The 23,552-nt window shown below is 40.9% G+C and overlaps 2 protein-coding genes across 4 annotated transcripts in view; one reads left to right on the top strand and one right to left on the bottom strand.

The window, feature by feature from the left end:
• Nucleotides 1–4,288, bottom strand: part of LOC124712515 (ras-related protein Rab-35) — a 96,854-nt gene extending 92,566 nt beyond the window's left edge. Inside the window, exons 1-5 of the mRNA XM_047242825.1 lie at nt 4,069–4,288; nt 3,781–3,955; nt 3,579–3,703; nt 2,658–2,782; nt 2,130–2,280 (exon numbers count right to left, since the gene is read on the bottom strand). Of these exons, the coding sequence (XP_047098781.1) occupies nt 2,155–2,280; nt 2,658–2,782; nt 3,579–3,703; nt 3,781–3,955; nt 4,069–4,120 (603 nt within the window). The 5' untranslated portion in view covers nt 4,121–4,288 and the 3' untranslated portion in view covers nt 2,130–2,154. The remainder of the gene's footprint in view (nt 1–2,129; nt 2,281–2,657; nt 2,783–3,578; nt 3,704–3,780; nt 3,956–4,068) is intronic.
• Nucleotides 4,289–4,323: 35 nt separating this feature from the next.
• The window catches only part of LOC124712513 (protein ABHD11-like), a 54,948-nt gene continuing 35,719 nt past the window's right edge, over nt 4,324–23,552 (top strand). For all 3 annotated transcript variants that reach the window (XR_007005584.1, XM_047242824.1, XM_047242823.1), the window contains exons 1-3: nt 4,324–4,563; nt 4,643–4,790; nt 4,868–5,041. Coding sequence is in view for 2 of the 3 variants with exons in the window: in XM_047242824.1 (XP_047098780.1) it covers nt 4,424–4,563; nt 4,643–4,790; nt 4,868–5,041 (462 nt within the window). In the remaining variant the exon portion in view is untranslated. The remainder of the gene's footprint in view (nt 4,564–4,642; nt 4,791–4,867; nt 5,042–23,552) is intronic.

The raw sequence follows: 23,552 nt of genomic DNA, 5'->3' as shown, positions 1-23,552 counted from the left end.
AATTAAGAGGAAATTTGTGAACATTCTTAAGTAACCATGCAGCTTTTGTAAATTCCTTTTAATAATTATATTCACAATGCTTTCATGCCTCTATAAGGATTTCCAGTCTGATTTAGAATTGTTTATTACTTAAAATTTGTTTAGATTCTACAAAACAGAATAAACGTATCCACCGACAAAGGTGGTGAAACATGTTTTGGCAGTAGTTTGCAGACTAGGTGGACCTAAAATCCAGTTATGTGTCCTATGTATTTCTCAGATAGGGTATTTAGTAATGTTTCGCAGAACGACATGCCATACCAGCTATTTACGAAACTGTAATTTTCCCAATTAATTGTTGGATGACTAACGTCTCCTCTGTTGACTGAATGATAAGCAGAAATTATGTACCAGTGAGCTTAAACCTTCTCTAAAGTTTTGAGTTACATTTTGAAGTGAATCAGGTTGTCAACAGAAGGATACAATTAGAAGTTTATGCCCAGCCTTGATACTGTCTTACTCAGACAATCTGGCAAGTAGTTTCAATTTCTATCTCAGCAGATTTGCGTTTCCGATCTACTGTGGGAAATACACCACCCCCATTTACCATTAGCATATCCTTTTCATATATACTTAGATTTTCCCCAAATCATTTTTACCATCTTTCTGCAGCCCGTATTATATGAGCACTGCTTTTTATGAGTGTTTAAAACTCTGGCATTTTGTTGTTAATGCTGTGGCAATTAATCACCAAGATTTTAATACTTTCACCAGTAGGAAGGGCACTGCTTTGGCTCTTATACTGACACTTCTGTGTCCTGGAAGCTATTGTTATCTGGTCTAGATGGAGTCATCTAATCCAAAAGAAGTCTTTTGTGCAACCCACATGCAGTCAACTACTTGAGTAGCAGTTTCCAATGTGTAGTACACATGTGACCAATTTAGGAACACCCTATGTTCTCAATTCTACGATACAAGTTCAGGAAGTCGTAGCCTAGTTTATCACAGAAATCTCAAAGTCTAGTTCAATCCTTCCACTCAACCCAGAACCGGAACAATGCTGCAAATTGCAAGCTCTGCTGAAACTCTGCAAGCAAGGTTAATCTTTTCATCCGTCTCTGTCAGTTGCTGGAAATATCCAGAGCTTGGAGCCAGATGACACGCATTGTGTGTTCTGACATGGGCCTCAATCTGCAATTGGTTGCACACTGTTCCCTCAATGGATGCTAGAACAGCCTCTTCAACATGCTAAATGAACCTCCCAGACATATGCACTGAGAGCACCTGATTTTTTTTCCCACCCCTTGCTGCCATTTCCCTAATGGGTATCATCATTCACTGTACACTGAACTGCTGATTACTACTAGACTTATGTACTGTTCATAGGTTGGCAACCTGCCAGTCTCATGTAGCCAATGGGACGACTCACTGACATAAGCAATGAGAAGTGAGAAAAGAGGCACTGTATTTCTAGTGCCAAAATTGAAATCATTGTCTTGTTTGCTCTTTTTTCCACGTATTTGCGAGTTTCGAGAGAAATATTTTGCAATTATGGGTGCGAGTGCTATAAAGTGGACCAATTTAAGTGAATCAGTTCTGCAGCGAGACAAAAATGTATCAAATGTGATGGTGAAATGACTTAGTCAAAGGTTTGTGTGGATGGAATCATCTGGAAACAAAGCAAAAACCACCTCTTTGAGTAAGTGGATAACATTTTTTAATTCAATCATGGACGAAAACCGTTGAGCCACCTATCTTCTCGCATGATTTAACTAAAGAATATTGATCCCCTTACTCAGTGCATTCAAGCATATCAGTTGTGTAGCAGCACAGAACACAGAAATATTTCACTACTTGTGATGCTCTCTTTGGTTTGCTGATACTAGCACAGTTGAAACAGCTGCAGCTCAAACAAGGAGCAAAAATTTTCAAATAATAATCACATTTCTCTCTCTCTCTCTCTCTCTCTCTCGAAGAGGGAATGTATGATTTCATTATGATATAGGATTTACAAGATTTAGCTAGATTATCATTTAAAGAGGCAACTTCAAAACATCCTATTATTTTAGGCACTCTAGCAGTAATCAGTTCTTTACAAGATAATGTTCAAAACTGGCTTCTGAAGTGTAATAACAAAGCCATAAGTGTACCTGTTTATAGGTGTACTCGAGGATGCTAACAGCATTTCCTTTTGCTCTGTTTTGGTTTTCGAAGATTTACAGTGTCATTGTTCTGAATTGCCTGCCTCTCTTTTCGTTCCTTCTTCGTCCTCAGAACTTGTCTTGTAATCGCCATAAACATCTGAAACATACCCCATTTATCGTAACTGTTTGAAAGGTGAAATAATTCAGTAGTTAGAAACAGTAAGTTAACTACTGATGAAAAAGCTGCAACTACTACGTAAAAGCATTATTACAATTCCTTAACTGCATTGAGCTATCATGCCAATGATCAGATGGCTAAGGTTTCCAATTACATTAAAGTACTCATCGGCAGCAATAACGTACTGGAAAAGTTAGTCATCCAAAGATGGGTGTGATAGCCTGAAACCATTTATGGCATTACACTAAATCTTTTTAAAAGTATTTGTGGTCGATTGCGTTCTTCAGCAGCAATCCTTGATGGCCACAGAGTTCCCAAGGTCCAGCACAAACAAAACAATAAAATGAACTACTCACTTCTTCAACATTGATGTTGTCTTTCGCACTAGTTTCAAAAAGCTGTATTCCCATCTGATCTGCAAATCTCTGAGCATCTTCGGTTAACACAACTTTTCTATCAGGTGCGTCATTTTTATTGCCAACTGCAAATGATACACAACACATATTGAAAAGTGACTGCCAGTGACACATACTCCACATTTAATTACCAGTACATTTATGAAGACAATTTCTGCAAGTCAAACCGCTATCTGTTCACCACAAAGAAATCAGTTTCAACCACACAAATTGTTACTGTGCAAAATATATTTTTATTTTATACTACACCATTACCACAATGTGAAGTGCTTGAAAGGCTAATGCATGTACTGCATTACTATAGTGCATTGCTGGATACTTAGTACAGTTCAGAAGAAGTATTGCAATAACAATTTACACAAAAAGGCAAACTAATTATGGAGTATGATTTTTCTTCTATTTTGTGCTAAAGCATTGTTTTCAGTTAAGTAGTATCTCTCCTTGGTGATACATTCAGCTAATATTCAAGCCATCAATCCAGGCAGACATTTAATGAATGAAATACTAATTTCCGTCTAATCACTACCCACAGTAACAAATTGTAGATGCAGAAATTGAAGTCTAGTTACGAATTGCCTGGGAAATGTATATCATCATATAAATTAGAATAATAGGTTACCACATAAAAATTTCATCTCAAAACCAAGATGTAAGCACTAATTCTGACAGTAAAAGAAAATCATTATTTTTCTAATATAAAGTGCTTGAAATTTGTCAGAATAGTGCGTATAGTGCAACAAATTTCTACGATAACAACTGCATCTACTGCCAACGTATATTGTCAAGTTCCATGCACCCATACTATAGAAATTTTGAGAATGAATGCAAGGATCTAGTCAGTTTAATGTGTCAACAGCTTACCGAGTATCCTGTTCACCACTTCACAGTTTTGTTCAATTTCATGAAGCCATCTCTTAACATTTGCGAATGAATCTCCATTTGTGACATCATAGACTACAATTACGCCGTGAGTACCCCTATAGTAACTGTAAGACGAACAGATAAGAAACGGTGTTTACCTTTATAATGCGAAAAAAAGACTTTACTGAACAGACATACTTACGTAGACGTTATTGTTCGAAATCGTTCCTGGCCGGCGGTATCCCATATCTGTAGTTTCACCCTTTCTCCTTCAACTTCGACTGTTCGTATTTTAAAATCTACGCCAATTGTTGTGATGTAGCTGCCAGAAAATGTATTATCCGCAAATCTAAGGAGCAGAGAGCTCTTTCCAACTCCTAGTTTGTGTTTGAAAGACAACATTACTAATGGTTTTTCTTAGACATCCATACATATTCGTAAGATTTTCGGCAACTGTCACAGAAAATCTATGAGTTTGTATTTTACTCACCGCTATCGCCTATAATGAGTAGTTTGAAGAGATGGTCATACTCCCTAGCCATTACGTTTGGTTAAGCGACGAACGCGCTTATATCGTTTACACCTAGTTGCCTGGCTATCGTCGTCTTCTCTACACACACAAGAAAGATAACTTAGAATAAAAAAACAAAAGATGAATAAAATGAATCATCCAAAATATAACTAGACAGTTGCTTTCACAGGAAGATAGCCTCCTACCCAAAGCACACACTTGCAGATATATATCTTCCGGTTCAGCTGATCAGCAGACGACAATCAGTGGCGTCGATCATTTGTATGCAGTAACTAAAATCTGATGTTACATAGTTCTCGCAACTGCTGGTACAATGGGAATGGGCTCTGTATTTACACGTTACGCCGGCCTACGGTGTTTGTTTATTCAAAACACACTTGGTGTGAACGCGTATCGACATATAGAAAATGCAATCAACTACAATAGCAGGAACAAGACACTATACCGCGAACAGTGAGTTTACATTGCATAGTAATTTAATACTGTAATTAGCTGACAGAGTTCGAATTATCATAGGTTTTATTCGTTACAGATCAACATCTGTTCGCCTCGCATATTCGATTTACAGCAAAGAGGGACGTAGTTCTGGATCCCCTGTGTTAATAGTGCACGGGTTGATGGGCTCTAGAATGAACTGGAATTCTGTCTCCAAAGCAATAGTCTCCAAAATTAACCGGAATGTAAAATTATGCAACTTTTTTCGCGTATTAGATGATTTCAAACCTAGATCAAATAATCCAAGCAAGCCTTATTACAGGTGATTGCCATAGACGCACGGAATCACGGAGATAGTGCACATTCGCCTGACATGACATACGGTCATATGGTAGAGGATCTTCGTCTGTTTGTAGATGAACTTAAACTGGGTCGTGTATGTCCAATTGGACATAGTATGGGTGGAAAGGTGGTGATGCTGTTTGCTCTAACGCACGTGAGTGAAACACATTTTATTGTAATTGTTCATAAGTTACAAATACAAAATGATAACTTTGATCGTTTAGGACTGTTCAGTTTGAGTCCTTGAACGCTTTGGAAACCGAAGTACTCTGCTTTTATGTATGATTTTTTTTCTTTCTTTCATTTGTCGCGTTGTAAATGATGTAATAGGCCTACATTACTTTTCTATATTTTATAAGCCGAGCAGGTGCTGTGCTCCAATTACCCTTGGCAATTACATTAGTATTCTTCCATGATAAATTTGTCTTGGACGTCATTCGTGTTTCATTCTCAGTCTTCTGTATTATTTTATGTTTCCTTCCCACTCGTGAATCTTCATATCCTAGATTGTGCCCACACATAATTAGTGTTAACTTTTTGAGTACCATACCAAGAATATAAAAATATATATAATTTCACATTTTTCACAAAAGCGGGCCTTATCAGCATAGTAAGGAACAAATATAAGAAGAAATTGGCAAAAAAATAATAAACATTCAGTTGTATTAAGATGATTTCACTATGGAATAAAATTTTAAAAATTTTCTCAAAACTAAGCTATATTATCACAGCAAGCAACAAATACAAGAACAAATTGACAGAAAACAAATACTGAATTGTTTTAAGTGGGTTGTTTCTCTTTTAGAGCATTTACGACATACAGTTTTCAACCACCCATCAATTTGTGTACTATATTTGAAAGCAAATGCACTTGTTTTCTAGACAAAATACCACATTTCGAAACTTCTTATGAACACTTAATGCCTGAAACAGATTATAGTCCTAAATAACAAACAAATATAAATGTAAAATTTGATAAATTTTATATTCAAACTACATGCTGCCACAGTTGTTTCATTTCAAAACTTCACATAAAAGCAGCAGTAAAAATTCAATTTTTTGGATAGACTTACTTTGTCTCATTAATACAGCATAAAAAGGGGGGGGGGGGTGGCAGCACAATCTCCTACAGTCATGTAACACGGCATCCATGCTGCCTATTGCTTTGAATGCTGTGAGTAACTGCTACAATGCACCACATTCATGGCAATACCTCATTATTCTACTAGATGTCCGTCTGTCTTGCAATAGCATTTCAAGCAGTAACCACTGGTACTCAAAGGGCTAAGGAAACCCAGGAAATTGCTGGTCTCCTGTTAAGCTGATTCATTGTATTGCTTCTTTTTCTTTTGTTGTATCATTCATCTACTTCTAGTGTGGTTTGTTCATATCTTTTTAATTGAAGAAGTGTAACTATTTTGCAAAAGTTTTCTTTTACAGGTTGTGGGTCTTAAAATTAAAAGAAAAGTGTTTTGCAAAATGGGGAGGGCTGCATGTCTTCAATTACAAAGTTATAAATGAACCACCAAAGGAGTGTAAGTAGTGTGGCTCTGTAAGGAGTAAGTAACTGTCATACTATAGATCGAAAAGCCTAGGGTTCAGTTCTCATTTTCCCTGTCAGTTATTGCTCCTTTCATCCCTGCCAGTGATAATGAGAAAAAGCCAAATTGCACTTTGCTTCAGTGTCCATTTTAAACTTTAGGTTCCCTTGTATCTGATGGGCTAAGTCAGTTCATAGATTGGAGGATTTCAAGAGTAGGACCAGGCTGAAGATGGCTTTAACTCGTAAGTAATTTGCTTGTTCTGTTAACACAGTAGGTGTAGATCACGCATGTTGATGTATGATGAAATTGTCTTAAAGTTTTAGTGAGTATGTGATACATTGTTTTAATTTCATATTTTATCTTAGAGCATAATGTCTGCAGTCAAACTGTTGGTGAAGCACGGCATTTTTATTTACAACAGCTTATGATTTATTTCAATTCAATAATCACATTTTCACACATGACTGGCCCGTAGAACAAAAATCCATTATCTTAAGTCAGGTATGAGGTATTCTACTTCCATATGATTTCCAGTTTTGTGTGTTTACAGGTGATTTAATATTATCGTTTTCCTTCCACGATGTTTTGACAACTTCTCTGATTGCATTCAAAGTATGTTGGGTGTAGATTTCATTGTTAACTATTTGGGCTCTCACCTGCCTGTGAATGAGAGATTCTGTGCCTCAGCCTTGCCATTATTTTACAGTGCAGTTCAAGCCTCAGTCTGTCTCACAGAAATTTAAGACCAACCAAAAGACCATGTCAAACCATAAAAAAGGTTATAAGTAAGCCATAAGACAATACACTAAACCTAAAAATGCATTAGCAAACACTTATCTACGTGAACCTACTCTGTACTTTTCTTACATAACATCCTGAAAACCATGGATAAAGTAAATTGGTTGGAAGCAGTATTTTTTGACTTCCAAAAACATTTGAGTTGGTGCCACACCTTTGATGGTTAGCAAAAGTATTTCATGGGTATCAAACAAAATTTGTGACAAGGTTAAGGATTTCTTGGTAGGCAGGATGCAGTATGTTATCGTTGATGAAGAGTCATCGATAGAAGTAAAAGTAACTTCATGCGCGTCCCAGGGAGGTGTGTTGGAACTTGTTGTTCATGTTGTATATCAATGATCTGATAGATAATATTAATAGGAACCTTGGGCTTTCTGCTGACGATGCAGTCATCGTTAGTGAAGCCGTGTTTGAAAAAAACTGCACAAATATTGTCAGTGCTTAGACTATCTTTCATCACACTCTGAACTGGGGAATATTCTTCTCAACTTTACAAAAGTGGTATACCACTAATCACCCAATTAATGAAATATACTGCTCAGTTCTTAAACTACACATACACCCAACTCCCGTTCATATGGACCATAAATATTCTCATATTTTGGTAAGATTTCAAAGTGTTGCAAAGATTTGTAACTTGTGATAAATATCCAGAAATGTAAATTATGCATTTAACAAACAGAAAGAGTGCTTCCTACGACTGCAATATCAATGATTCACAGAGTGAGAACTGTGGTTCATTGGCAGGAGACTGGGAAAATGCAGTCAGTCTATGAAGGATGCTGTGTACAGATCAATTGTGCAACACATCTTACAATATTGCTCAATTGTTGGGCCCTGTACCAAATAGGATTGAAAAGAGTGTACCAAATGTATGCAAAGAACTGTGGCACAAGTGGTCACAGATTTGTTTGATGCACAAAAGAGCATCATGGAAATGTTGTAAAACCTGAATTGAGACTCTGAAGACATAATTAGAGTAATTTCAGCAGGTACAGAGAGATTTGAGTCATTATTCCTGCACTCCATTGGAATGGGAAGAGACCTTAACACATGGTACCATGCTAAGTACCCTCCGCCGTGCACATCTCAGTAGTTTGAGACTTTATTTTTATGTAGTTGTAGAGTAAAAAGAGCATTGAATTATATTCTGATGTGATTTAAACAAATTGAGCACTAGATTGCACACTTAAGATAAACTAAAGCCTCTGTCCATCTTATTTAAAATGCTAATTGCGATTGCCTCTTTTATTAAAAAGTCTGAGAAATTGAGTGCCTGTGCCACACTGGTGTTATGGATTAAAGCTATTTTATCCAGCTGACACTTTTTCCATATCAGTTCAGCTCCAAGTCAAGGGATATACGTCCCTGACTGCAAGAGTTTGTAAATAGCCTAATAATAATTACCACAATAATAATAATAGGCCTCCGGTATGTTCTGCCAGTCGTAAAAGGCAACGAAAAGAACAAACCACTAATAGGGCTAACCCCCCTTTTAGTGTGATTAGTTGGTTCAGGACAGAACTAAAGAAGCCTCGGACAAGCGCTGTCATGGTCGGGGACGATGCTTGAACCCTATGCCCGCCCACAATAGTAACAACACTGCTAGCCAACTGGAGAATGATTTAAATCCAAATAGAGGTGTTTTGCAGGATATGCTTCCTGCAACCACCCTAGAAGGAAAACAGACAGAGGATGAGATGGTCAGATGAAGTTAATCGACACCTCATGTTCTGTTATTACCAAGCAACAAACCTAGGAACCAACACAACTGGATACAGATCACAAGTATACACAACATTTATTACCAGATACCCAGAATTAAAATTTTTAGCAGAACAACGACTAGCTGATCAGATCCGTGTAATAATCAAAAATAATAGGATACCCCAGTCAGAATTAGAAAACATCAAACAACAAGTACAACAAAATAATGTGCAATCAGAGGAAGAAGAAAATACAGTAATGGACTCAAACATCCCAGAGCAAACAAACAAAGAAAAACACGCGTCAGTTAAACAATCAGAGGAAAACGAAATCTTTAGACAGCCACCAGAACAAGCACAAATACACTCCTGGAAATGGAAAAAAGAACACATTGACACCGGTGTGTCAGACCCACCATACTTGCTCCGGACACTGCGAGAGGGCTGTACAAGCAATGATCACACGCACGGCACAGCGGACACACCAGGAACCGCGGTGTTGGCCGTCGAATGGCGCTAGCTGCACAGCATTTGTGCACCGCCGCCGTCAGTGTCAGCCAGTTTGCCGTGGCATACGGAGCTCCATCGCAGTCTTTAACACTGGTAGCATGCCGCGACAGCGTGGACGTGTACCGTATGTGCAGTTGACAGACTTTGAGCGAGGGCGTATAGTAGGCATGCGGGAGGCCGGGTGGACGTACCGCCGAATTGCTCAACACGTGGGGTGTGAGGTCTCCACAGCACATCGATGTTGTCGCCAGTGGTCGGCGGAAGGTGCACGTGCCCGTCGACCTGGGACCGGACCGCAGCGACGCACGGATGCACGCCAAGACCGTAGGATCCTACGCAGTGCCGTAGGGGACCGCACCGCCACTTCCCAGCAAATTAGGGACACTGTTGCCCCTGGGGTATCGGCGAGGACCATTCGCAACCGTCTCCATGAAGCTGGGCTACGGTCCCGCACACCGTTAGGCCGTCTTCCACTCACGCTCCAACATCGTGCAGCCCGCCTCCAGTGGTGTCGCGACAGGCGTGAATGGAGGGACGAATGGAGACGTGTCGTCTTCAGCGATGAGAGTCGCTTCTGCCTTGGTGCCAATGATGGTCGTATGCGTGTTTGGCGCCGTGCAGGTGAGCGCCACAATCAGGACTGCATACGACCGAGGCACACAGGGCCAACACCCGGCATCATGGTGTGGGGAGCGATCTCCTACACTGGCCGTACACCACTGGTGATCGTCGAGGGGACACTGAATAGTGCACGGTACATCCAAACCGTCATCGAACCCATCGTTCTACCATTCCTAGACCGGCAAGGGAACTTGCTGTTCCAACAGGACAATGCACGTCCGCATGTATCCCGTGCCACCCAACGTGCTCTAGAAGGTGTAAGTCAACTACCCTGGCCAGCAAGATTTCCGGATCTGTCCCCCATTGAGCATGTTTGGGACTGGATGAAGCGTCGTCTCACGCGGTCTGCACGTCCAGCACGAACGCTGGTCCAACTGAGGCGCCAGGTGGAAATGGCATGGCAAGCCGTTCCACAGGACTACATCCAGCATCTCTACGATCGTCTCCATGGGAGAATAGCAGCCTGCATTGCTGCGAAAGGTGGATATACACTGTACTAGTGCCGACATTGTGCATGCTCTGTTGCCTGTGTCTATGTGCCTGTGGTTCTGTCAGTGTGATCATGTGATGTATCTGACCCCAGGAATGTGTCAATAAAGTTTCCCCTTCCTGGGACAATGAATTCACGGTGTTCTTATTTCAATTTCCAGGAGTGTAGAACACAAAGTGACACACATGTTAGATATAGAAGAAAAATTTCAGCTGACATATTTAGAATACAAAGACACAGATACAGACATTAGACCGTTCTTGCATAGACCGCCAAATAACCCACAAGTCAAAACAACAATAAAAACTATCATCACAATCATACACAACAAAATAAATGAAAACACAACTATGGAAGAGTTACAACTACTGGTTTATATAGGAGCACTCACTACACTAAATATACACACTAGGCAGAGATCAGAACCAACCAACACACAGAAGAAACCCATAAAACCAGCATGGCAACACAGGCTACAGATCAGAATAGAAAAACTGAGAAGAGACATCGGACAGCTAACACAATTTGTAAGAAATGAAATGTCAGAAAGAAAAAAAAAAAAAACGAAAAAGGTTAGGTAAAATCTCACAACAAGAAGCGATAGAGCAATTAGATGAAAAGAAGCAGAAATTACAAGCATTGGCCAAATGACTTAGAAGATACAAAAAAAGTGAAAATAGATGGAAACAAAACCAAACATTCAGCACAAACCAAAAGAAATTTTACCAGACAATAGATAACACACACATTAAAATAGACAATCCACCAAACATAACAGACATGGAACACTTCTGGTGCAACATATGATCAAACCCTGTACAACATAACAGGCGTGCATGGTGGATACAAGCAGAAACAGACACATACAAGATGATACCACAAATGCCTGAAGTGATAATTTTGCAACATGAAGTCACCCAAGCAATTAATTCTACTCACAGTTGGGAAGCCCCTGGAAAAGATAAAATAGCAAATTTCTGGCTAAAGAAGTTCACCTCAACACATTCACATCTAACTAAATTATTTAACAGTTACATTGCAGACACATACACATTCCCTGATACACTTACACAAGGAATAACTTATCTGAAACCTAAAGATCAAGCAGACACAGCGAACCCAGCTAAATATCACCCCATAACATGCCTACCAACAATATACAAAATATTAACTTTAGTCATTACACAGAAATTAATGACACGTACAACACAGAACAAAATTATAAATGAAGAACAAAAAGGCTGTTGCAAAGGAGCACGAGGATGTAAAGAGCAACTGATAATAGATGCAGAGGTGACATATCAAGCTTAAACTAAACAAAGGTCGCTACACTACGCATACATTGATTACCAAAAAGCTTTTGATAGTGTACCCCACTCCTGGTTACTACAAATATTGGAAATGTACAAAGTAGATCTTAAATTGATACGGTTCCTAAACATAGTAATGAAAAATTGGAAAACCACACTTAATATCCAAACAAATTCAAATAATATCACGTCACAGCCAATACAGGTTAAGCGTGGAATATACCAAGGAGACTCATTAAGTCCTTTCTGGTTCTGCCTTGCTCTGAACCCACTATCCAACATGCTAAATAATACAAATTATGGATACAATATTACTGGAACATACCCACACAAAATCACACGTTTGCTATACATGGATGATCTAAAACTACTGGCAGCAACAAATCAACAACTCAACCAATTACTAAAGATAACATAAGTATTCAGCAATGATATAAATATGGCTTTTGGAACAGACAAATGTAAGAAAAATAGCATAGTCAAGGGAAAACACACTAAACAAGAAGATTATATATTGGATAACCACAGCGACTGCATAGAAGCGATGGAAAAAACAGATGCCTATAAATATCTAGGATACAGACAAAAAATAGGGATAGATAATACAAATATTAAAGAAGAACTAAAAGAAAAATATAAACAAAGACTAACAAAAATACTGAAAACAGAATTGACAGCAAGAAACAAGACAAAAGCTATAAATACTTGTGCTACACCATTATTGACCTACTCATTTGGAGTAGTGAAATGGAGTAACACAGACCTAGAAGCACTCAATACACTTACACGATCACAATGCCACAAATATAGAATACATCACATACATTCAGCAACAGAAAGATTCACATTAAGCAGAAAGGAAGGAGAAAGGGGATTTATTGACATAAAAAACCTACATTATGGACAGGTAGACACTTCAAGAAAATTCTTTATAGAACGAGCAGAAACTAGCAAAATACACAAAGCAATCACTCATATAAATACATCGGCTACACCATTGCAATTTCATAACCACTTCTACAACCCTTTAGATCACATAACATCAACAGATATGAAGAAAGTAAATTGGAAAAAGAAAACACTACATGGTAAGCACCTGTATCATCTAACACAGCCACACATCGATCAAGACTCATCCAACGCATGGCTAAGAAAAGGCAATATATACAGTGAGACGGAAGGATTCATGATTGCAATACAGGATCAAACAATAAACACCAGATATTACAGCAAGCATATTATTAAAGATCCCAATACCACAACAGATAAATGCAGACTTTGCAAACAACAAATAGAAACAGTAGACCAAATCTACAATACTAGCAAATACAGAATACCCCAGAAGACATGACAATGTTACAAAAATAATACATCAACAGCTTGCCATACAACATAAACTAATAAGACAACACGTTCCCACATACAAGTATGCACCACAAAATGTACTGGAGAACGATGATTACAAATTATACTGGAACAGAACCATTATAACAGATAAAACACCACCACATAACAAACCTGACATCATACTCACCAATAAAAAGAGAACCATTATAACAGATAAAACACCACCACATAACAAACCTGACATCATACTCACCAATAAAAAGAAGAAATTAACAAAACTAATCGAAATATCCATACCCAATACAACAAATATACAAAAGAAAACAGCAGAAAAAATTGAAAAATACATCCAACTGGCTGAGGAAGTCAAGGACATGTGGCATCAGGATAAAGTTGACATTGCACCAATTATACTATCAACTACAGGAGTCATACCACACAGTATCCACCAGTACATCAACGCAATACAGCTACATCCAAACATATATATATACAACTACAGAAATCTGTAATTATTGATACATGTTCAATTACTCGAAAGTTCCTAAATGCAATGTAACATATACTGTACAGTTAAAAGGAAGTCGCCCTTGATCAAGGTCTGCGTAACTTTCCATTTTTAACCAGACATAACATCTGAGAAAGGAAAGAAATAATAATAATAATGCAAGTGTCCTTGGTTGTAGTGTGGATTTGTTTATATATCTTCCCAGAAAGGGTAAGTAGTTGTTGGCCACCCTACTATGCCAATCCGTACATGGGCCATCTAGAGGAAACCATACCCTCTGAAAACCCCAAACCCCTTGTCTGATTCAGGTCCATTGATATCTTCATGATCAGTACCCAGGAGCAAGACATCCTATCCTCATCCGTGTGCAGCTTCAACACCTTTTCCATAATGTTCCCCTTGTCCTTCCTGGACACTTATTTCAACCCATTGATGGCTGCATCCCTATCTCTGCCTACACTGAGCCCACTAACCACCAAGAGTACGTGCATTAAGACAGCTGTTACTCCTTCCATACCCAAAATTTGCTCCTATTTTGCCTGTCCAACTCGGATGTCACATATGCACTGATGAGAACTCCCTTGTTCAGTATGCTGATGTTCTCACAAAGGCCTTCACAGGCAAGTACCATCCCCAAAACCTAATCCACAGGTTTCCTGTGCCATATCCTCACAAGCAAATAATCATCCTGCCACCCACAAGAACCAGCTGCCCTTCGGCAAGGCTTTTACTAGCTGCCATCATGTCTGGAAATCATACATCTTATCTGCAATCCCTTCCACCCCTCCTAAAGTGGATTTCATCGCCCACCAAACCTACCAAATAGTCTGGTCCATCCCTATGCTGCTGCCACTACCGGCCCCTTGATGAGGGGTCGTATCTCCAGAGAAGTCCATGTGCAAGACCTGCCTGATTAACTCATCTATCTCATCCTACTCTAGTCCTGTCAAAAGCTTAGCCTATCCCATTAGAGACAGGGCCTCCTGAAAAGGCGTACATTACTTATCTACATTGCCATCAGTACTCTGCAAGCAATCTACTGATGTGTAGCAGCAGGTGCTTCTGGTACCACTAAATGATCCCCCCTTGTCGGTTCCAGGTGCGAAAGGTGTGTGGGGAAAAATATTGTCGGTAAACAACTGCGTTAGTTCTAATTTCTCGAATTTTCTCAGTGTGGTCATTTTGCAACACATGCGCAAGGAAGTAATAGGTTGTCCAATTCTTCCTTGGCCGTACTATCTTAGAATTTCAATAGTAAACTGCTCCATGAAGCACAGTGGAATTTGTCAAGTATCCCTGTAATGTTCTCACACTGACTAAATGATCCTGTGATAAGACTTGCCAGACTTCATTGGATCTTCTCCCCCTCCCCCTCTGTCCCGCCCTGCCCCCCTCTGTCCCGCCCTGCCCCCCGCCCTGCCCCCCGCCCTGCCCCCCGCCCTGCCCCCCGCCCTGCCCCCCGCCCTGCCCCCCGCCCTGCCCCCCGCCCTGCCCCCCGCCCCGCCCCCCGTCCCGCCCCCCCTCTGTCCCGCCCCCCCCTCTGTCCCGCCCCCTCGCTTCCCCCGTCTCTCCCGCCCTTCACCCCCTCTCCCCCGCCCTCCCCCTCTCCCTCCCTCCCCCTCTTCCTCCCTCCCTCCCCCATTTCCTCCCTCTCCCCCCCCTCCCTCCCTCCCTCTCTCCCCCCTCCCTCCCTCTCTCCCCCCTCCCTCCCTCCCTCTCTCCCCCCTCCCCCCTCTCTCCGCCCTCCCCCCTCTCTCCGCCCTCCCCCCTCTCTCCGCCCTCCCCCCTCTCTCCGCCCTCCCCCCTCTCTCGCCCTCCCCCCTCTCTCGCCCTCCCCCATCTCTCGCCCTCCCCCCTCTCTCGCCCTCCCTCCCTCCCTCCCTCCCTCATTCCCTCTCTCTGCCCTCTCTCTCCCCCTCCCTCCCTCCCTCCCTCCCTCCCTCCCTCCCTCCCTCCCTCTCGCCCTCCCTCCTGCCCGCTCGCCCGCCCTCGCCCTCCATCCCTCCCTCCCTCCCTCTCGCCCCTCTCTCGCCCTCCCCCTCTCTCCCGCACCCTCCACCTCACACTCCCCCTCCCCTCCCCTTCCCTCGCCCGCCCTTACTCACTCCCCCTCCCCCACCTGCCCGCTCCCCCTCCCCTCCTCTCCCCTGCCCCCACTAGGTGTTGACTTATCTTGATTATATGCTGAAGCTCTCTTTGTTTACATAGCAGTTTTCTAACATGATTCTAACACCTTGCTCAGAACATACTTATCCAAGGCATACTGAATGATGCTTTTGAATTTTTCCACATCTTTGTCCTCAGCATCAATGTTTTAGCATTTGCTTGGTAAGCAAAAATATTTTCCTACCTTTCTGAACATTCCTTGCAATAACCATAGTCACAGATGCTATCACAGCCCTAGGATCACTGATACCTTCCTTCATGTTGACCGATTTGAAAAGTTAGTCTGTCTGTCTGCTAGGAGGCCTAAGATTTTCTTTTCACAAATTGGTTGTCTAACTATCTGCTGAAAGTAATGTTTGGACAAGACATTCACAATAATGTCTCACGAATCCCTATCTCTAGCACCAGATTTGATCACATGACTTTCTCATTGAATGCTTGGCAAGTCCAAGTCACCCTCTATTAAAGCAGTTTGATCAGGAAACCTGGCCTGCTGAAGCACTACCACTGCTACAGCTCCGTAAAGCATCAGATTACTATTTTTGACCCACCTTTGATGCTTGACTTCACTCACATTCAGCTGCCACCTGTGACGTGCCAGCAGAGCAGAAAGTCACATATTTAGCTTTTTTTATGTTCTTTCATAGCTAATTCTTAAGTTATTAGAACTAGGATGGATTGGACGTCTGCATGCTGTGTCTGGTGCAGAAGAGCTGGCCGCAGTATGCGAAAAGCTGAAGACTGTTTTGGCCATGGTCAGCCATCTTCAAGGTGCTACTTCAGGCTTTAGCAGTGCTGAAGAATCTGGTGCATCATATTGGGAAATCTCGGGTATCAGTTGTTTTGCCCATGGGCTCTGCTGCTGAGGCACCTCGCCATGTGCCCAACACGAGGAATCGACCATCATTGTAGAATGTGAATGGCAGGTGGCAACTCATTTGTATAGCTTGAGACAGTGTATCGATGTGGAGGCTGGCTGGCCTCACCCGTTACCATTGTGAGTGGACAGGTAGCTGCTCCTTCAGCAGGATCCAAGCAGACTTATGTGTGGAGGGGTTCACTAGGTATTGGGAGCTCCAATGTTAGACATGTTATAGAGCCTCTCAGGTGAATAGCGTCCAGGGCTGGAAAGAAATCCAGTGTGCACTTGGTATGTCTGCCAGGGAGCCTCATCTGAGATTTGAAGGTGGCTGTGCTTGTTGCTATTGTGCTTGCAGGGTGCAGTCATGTGTAAGTTGTGGCTCACATTGGCACCGATGACGTTTGTTGCTTAGACAAGCAGGCAGCTGGCAGACATGGTGAGACTGCTTGGAGGGTGCCAGCAGAGGTTACAATGTGCAGCATTGTTTGCGGAATTGATAGTTTGTCTCAACCATGGCTCCATCAATTCTGTGACTGCTCCAAAGGTCTGAACCTGCATTATGGTGTGGAGAATTCTAAGACTCCCCTTGATAGGCAAGAATGTATGTGGAATGCTCATGGTTTTTTAAAGTTAGGTGGTAGTTTGAGGTCCTTTAATGAATGCTCACTCGTCAGTGTGCTGAGTGTGAAGTCAGACAGTGTGCAAAATGGTAATGACACCTTGACTATCGAAATTCTAACAGTTAATTGTCAAAGTATTAATAACAATGTTCCAGAATTCTACCCTCCAGGAAGATAACCATGCTCAAATAACTCTTGGAACCGAGAACTGTCTAAAACCTTAAGTAGAAAGTTATTTACAAAGTTATGATACAATTAATAAATAGTCCTCGTTCACATGTATGTAAGAATTACATTTCAAATTCTTGTACTTCTTTTCTTACAAGTAGGCACAACATGCCCCAGTGTCAAGATGATGCCAACAGAAGCCACCCTCAGTCAAATAACATTGAAAACACTAACCAGCTGGCAATCTAAAACAAAATAAACTAAACTTTAATGCCCAAACAATTATAAAACACTTACTTCAAACCCATGCCATGTGTGAGGTAACCTTGAAACTAATTTAAAAGAGAAAGAAACTTCAAAATCTTAATAAATTTTCAATAGCACTAGTAAGACGGATGGAAGCTCTACAAATCAATGATCGTTTCATGTTTATGAGTGAGTGTGCAACAAAAATCTGATTTACTAAGTACCACAAACATCAGATTAGATTTAGGTAACAATAATTCTCATGAAAACTGCAAAGGCCCACCAGACTTGAACAGTGGAAGCTCAGTTACATCAATTCATGTTTGATATTTATAATCATACAGCAGAAATCAAATTTATGCAGTAGCACAAATCGGAGATTAGATTTAGATAGTAGGTATTCACTTAACAACTCCAAAGCCCACCAAATTTAAACACTCTGAGCTTAACATTTAGAAACACTCCAAATTAACACCATTAGTGATCACTTAATATGACTACTCAAGCAGGAGCCAACAAAGCATTACCGGCACAGACAAGCCTGATACTTGCATTCTATTAATAAGTATGGGCAGTGCTCAACACAGTCAATCATGCCATGAAGTACATCTCAAATGACCCCATAAGGCTCCTCTCCATCCATCCTGAAGTCAATGTTCAATCAATACAGTGCTGTAGCCTCTGCAAAATAACATCTTTTCTGCAGCACGATGGCAAGGCCACCCCAGTTAAGCAGGCTGTGATGTTGACTTCTGTACAAATGCACAGATTTCAGACTGGGTCAAACAAACAGCCGTGGTTGCTTGTCATTACAAAAGGTGCACTACAACCAGTTCAGGTAACTTCATTAGCTCAGCTAATCACATATCCAATTCTACATAGCGCTGTCCAAAACATTTATAGCCATGCACGAGTTCTCTTCCAGGCTCACTTGACGTCCACACACACTGTGTCAAGATGGTGTGTGAGTGCTCTTCAGACCTCTGTGGCCCCATCCTGCCCCCTTTCGGCAATGCAAACCTTGCTTGTAAGGAAATCATCACTGTCATTGACCACAGACTGTCTCAATGTCCCCCACTAAAACCAGAACAACCAGGAGGGGAGCAGAAGTAGCAATGAGCCACTACACCTTAACATTAACATTAACATTTGCTTTAATATCAGGCTTTATTTGACTGATGCCACCCCACATACATTTCTTAATTTTAAAATGTTGCACCCAGAAATTGGATGAAGAATCTTTTCAACTACCTTACATGGACCCACAAATGAGGGAGCATCTTCTGTCTAATCCCATCACTGTCTTTGCTTTGAACCCAGAAGTTACACATGTAAACTAAATCTCCCACCTGGAGGTTGCACTCTTGTTGTCCCTGTTGTACCTCCTTGCCTGTCTTTAATGCACTCGAGGATATTATGCCAGGCTTGCTCCACTTGATCTTAATATCAGAAGAGTCAGATTTCTCTGGCAGGAGATCACCAATCGTCCACAGATTGGAAAGTGGAGAATTAAGAGGATAGCCCAACATCAACTGGACAAGTATAAGCCTATGCGCCCCATGAAGAGTGATATTAAAGGCATACCCCAACTACCTTACCAACCTAACCCAGCACAATTGACTCTTTGCGTGATATATGATTAAAGCCACCTTTAAATTGCAGTTAATGTGCTAATCGAAAGATGGCTGCAGTTGGTACAGTATGGTTGTAAAATGCTTGATTGAATAGTCAAAACAAAAATACTTTGAGGATGCTGACTGAAATGTGGGTGAATTCTCAGAAACTAGGGCCATAGGTGGACCAAAACTGGAGAAAATACTGGTGAGAGGGTTAATGGTGGTGCACGCTGTGATTGATGTACTGGGTAAAGGTCATACAAAGTGACTAAAGGTGTCCACAGCCACAAAGATATATCAATAACTGTCTTTTATACAGGGTAAAAGACCCCATAATTAATAAACAGCTTATCTATGGGCGTGTCCTCCCTTGAGGAACTCAACGACCCCTGCTGGGTGTTAGAGTTCGGCTTAGCCATCTCGAACAACTCGCATTGTGCCATCAACTTAATGTTCTGTACCAAACCATTACAGGTAAAATGTTTAATGCTGTGAAGTGTTTTAGCTAAGTCCAAAATGTGCACAACACAGGAAAGCATGAAAATAGTTAAAAATGGCTGAAACAAGTCTCTTCGGAAGACAAATCTTCAGTTCCTGACCACATCAGGTGCAGTAGCAAAGAACACCGTGGGACAGCAGGTATAGTTCCACAGCTTTGCCCTGTTGATACTCTCCCAGACTTGGGCCAAATCAGTGTCCTGATGGTGCTGTTCCTTCAAATTGCCAAACAGCGAGGGAACATCTGTTAAAACCACAGCAAACATCTCTTCAACCAAGCCACAGTATACAGCCTCATGATATCCTGCACCTTTGTCCTCCTGGAACATCCTACTCAGTCCTACTCAGCACATCTGCCACCTGATTTTGTGTGTTGTGTGTACATTGGACCATGAATTTAAAGGCACAAATTCAGATGGCACAGTGGACGATCCACCCGATCTTTCGTGGTTTAGCCAGCATCAACTCAGCACTTGTCGTCTTGAGGCAAAAGACTTATGCTCCAGATAACAGTGGAACTTTTCAGGTGCAGACTAAAAAACCAGCACTACCAGTTAATGAACAGAGTACTTACATCGTACCTCAGACAAACTGTGTGATGCATATGTGAGAGGTCTCCACTCACCCTGTTCCCCCTGTAGAAGCATTGCAGTTTCTCTAAATGGAAAGCATCGGTCTGCACAATAAATTCTCGATTAAAGTCAGGAATCCCCAATAATGGTGCACTCATAAGAGCTTTCTTCAAGGCATCGAAGGCCTCCTGCTGGGCCAATGACCAACTGAAACTGTCATTCTTCTTACAGAGCTGACTTAGCAGTGGAACTATTAGGGCAAAGTTAGGAATATACATTCTAAAAAATTTTACCATCCTAATGAAACACCTGTCTTTTTTCTTATCTCTGGGAGGTTTGAAGTTATAGACGACTTGTGTTCGAGACTGATCATTGACCACGCCTGCACTCGAGACAACATGTCCCAAAAATGAAATCTGTCTGTGGCTTAACTGTGAGTCTGGGCTCCTTAAGCCTGCTTAAAATCTAAGACAAGTGATGCAGGTGTTACTCAAGTCGCTTACTATATATGACATCATCTAAGTAATTATCAATGCAGTAAAACTTGAGGTCCCCCAGCATTGAGTAAAGTAGTCATGAAGATAATGCCGCCCCAGTAGCGAGGCCAGATGGCACATGATTAAACTTGTATAAGTTGCAATTATTGCAAAATGACACTTCTAGGTTCCTCAGCTAATGACATCTGGTAGTTGCCTCATTGAGATCACTGACACTAAAAAATTTAGCGCCCGAAAACCACGATAAAACAATTATGTAAATTAGGCATGGGGTCTTATTCAGTACAACTTTCTGATTAAGAGCCCTGTAATCAATAAATGGCTTATATCCTTCTCCCCCATACTTAGGCATCAGGAAAATCGGAGAAGCATAAGGCAACACCGATGGTCAAATAACATAATCAACCAACAATTGATCAATAATTTGACGAAGCTTTCATTTTCAGAGGTGGCGATCTATACAGGGTCTGAATCACGGGGATGGAATCAGTTAATCGAATCTGATATTTAATGCAGTTGGTAAACCTTAGCCGGTCAGTAAGGACTTCAGGAAACTGTTGTGAAATATCAGAAACATACTCTCTCTGAGGATGACTTAGGTGGCTCAAATTTTGCCCCTCTTCTCCACCGACCACATGAGCATCATGCTGCACTTTATGGTGGCAAAATAGAATCTTAACATTTGCAAAAAAACATCAGCAGTCAATATAATTATTAACACAATGGATTCTAAGGAAAGAATCACACCCTAAACAACTGAAGTAGTAAGTCCTTTAACAATCAAAAAATAAAATGGTCAGGAAAATTTCCCTATTTAAGTTTCACATGACATCAACCCAGGCTAGGCAGGGCATTACCATTAGCAGCTTTTTATTTATTATTGGCACTGGTCATTGGGCCAGACCATGAAGACAAGGTAAGAGAAATTAGGGCGCTTATGGAGGCATACAGACATTCATTTTTCTCTTTCTCTTTGGGGATGTAACAGGAAAGAAAATGACTAGTAGTCATATACCATATGCTGGCTTGCGAAGTATGTATGTAGATGTAGATTAATACTGTGCATGTTGGGAATGTATGATAACCACACTACATATTATCAAATTCTGTACTGCAGTAAATACACCTTCAGCTTTGGCATCTAAAGTATCGTTGTAACAGGTATCCATTCTGAATTCAGAATTTCATTGCTATTTACTTCTAGTTTCAGCTAACTTTCTATTCCTAATATTATCTGGGCATTATTACCTTTAATAAGGGATACTAATTCTGGGGCCTTGGCATGAACACTTCTGCAGTTCACCAATATCATAGGCCTATTAATCTATTCTGTTTCCTATCTGCAAGGACAAGCATTCTTTAATAATAATGTGGCTAATGTATCTTCAGTTTTAACAGGCAGTTCATCTCTGATCCTGAGGAGGGTTCTGCTAACCTAAAGAAGATGAAAGAAAAAAAATGCATGCCATATGTACTCTGCTACCCTAGTAGCCATTTCCTGCAAGTAGTGCATGCCTGGGCTATTAGGGGGGAATCTTATAATCATCCGTGCAATAGTGGAATGGAAAAATTTGCATCTGATGCCATCGCAGAATCCTCTGAACCTCTGGTTTAGACTGTTCCCCCTGCTCCAAACCAAAAGACCCTTATCAGCTCTGTGTAAAACGCTACAAATAGTGAGCTTAGCTTATGTGTCACATGCAGTGGCTAGTTGCCTTTATCAAACTGGGCATCAAGTGAAAGGAACCGAGGATGACCACTGGACCCAAGTGATAGGCATAATTTGTGCTGACATGGGGCAATGTGTTCGATAGCTGTCAGGAGAGCCTCCTTTGTATCTCAGATGAACTGCACTGAACTTTTACTAGTGTTCTGTAAATGATCTCCTCTACTCTGGTGTAATGTATAGCGTAACTGTTTCACATCTCTGAAGATCCTTTTAAGATGTGCACAATGGAACACATGAATAAATTAATGGTTGGTTGAGAGGTAAGTAAAAACTACGTAAACTGTAAAGTGCTACCTACCACTGATGTAAAAGAACATATGTGCTACAAGGACACAAAAGTAATGGTACAGTTGAGAATAGTTCACTTTCAGAAGGAACCAGATGTTTGTCTGGTGTATTTGTGAAATGACATCACAAAGTCCCACTGGAATTGAACTTTGAATCAAAAAATAGCTAACAAATTCATCTTTACAATATTTCATCATTATAAAAGACTGTAGATTCTGTGACAGTACTGATCCTGGACCAACAGTTGCTGTGAATCTTTGCCTTCATCAAATTTGATTTTAGATGTTTTGAACCCTTATTTGTTAGCACAACTGTACAAAATAAATTTCTTAAAGCCATTGGTTACAAAGCAAATGTTGGCAGCAGTAACAATGATGAAATGGAGACTACCATGAAAACATTGTCTGGAAGAAGTAGCCTTGTTTTGGAATGTACTCATCAGCAATTAGGTAATGATTCCTTTATCATGGATGATAGGATATATTAGAGTTTAATGTTCCAGTGACAACATTTGAGATGATGTACAGGCTTTGAGTGTGCAACGGTTCCAATGGAATCCAACTATGATC

The sequence above is a fragment of the Schistocerca piceifrons genome, chromosome 8, assembly GCF_021461385.2.
Source record: "Schistocerca piceifrons isolate TAMUIC-IGC-003096 chromosome 8, iqSchPice1.1, whole genome shotgun sequence".
NCBI lineage: Eukaryota > Metazoa > Arthropoda > Insecta > Orthoptera > Acrididae > Schistocerca > Schistocerca piceifrons.
The sequence above is the reverse complement of the archived record's forward strand: the minus strand, read 5'-3'. Positions and strand labels throughout refer to the sequence as shown.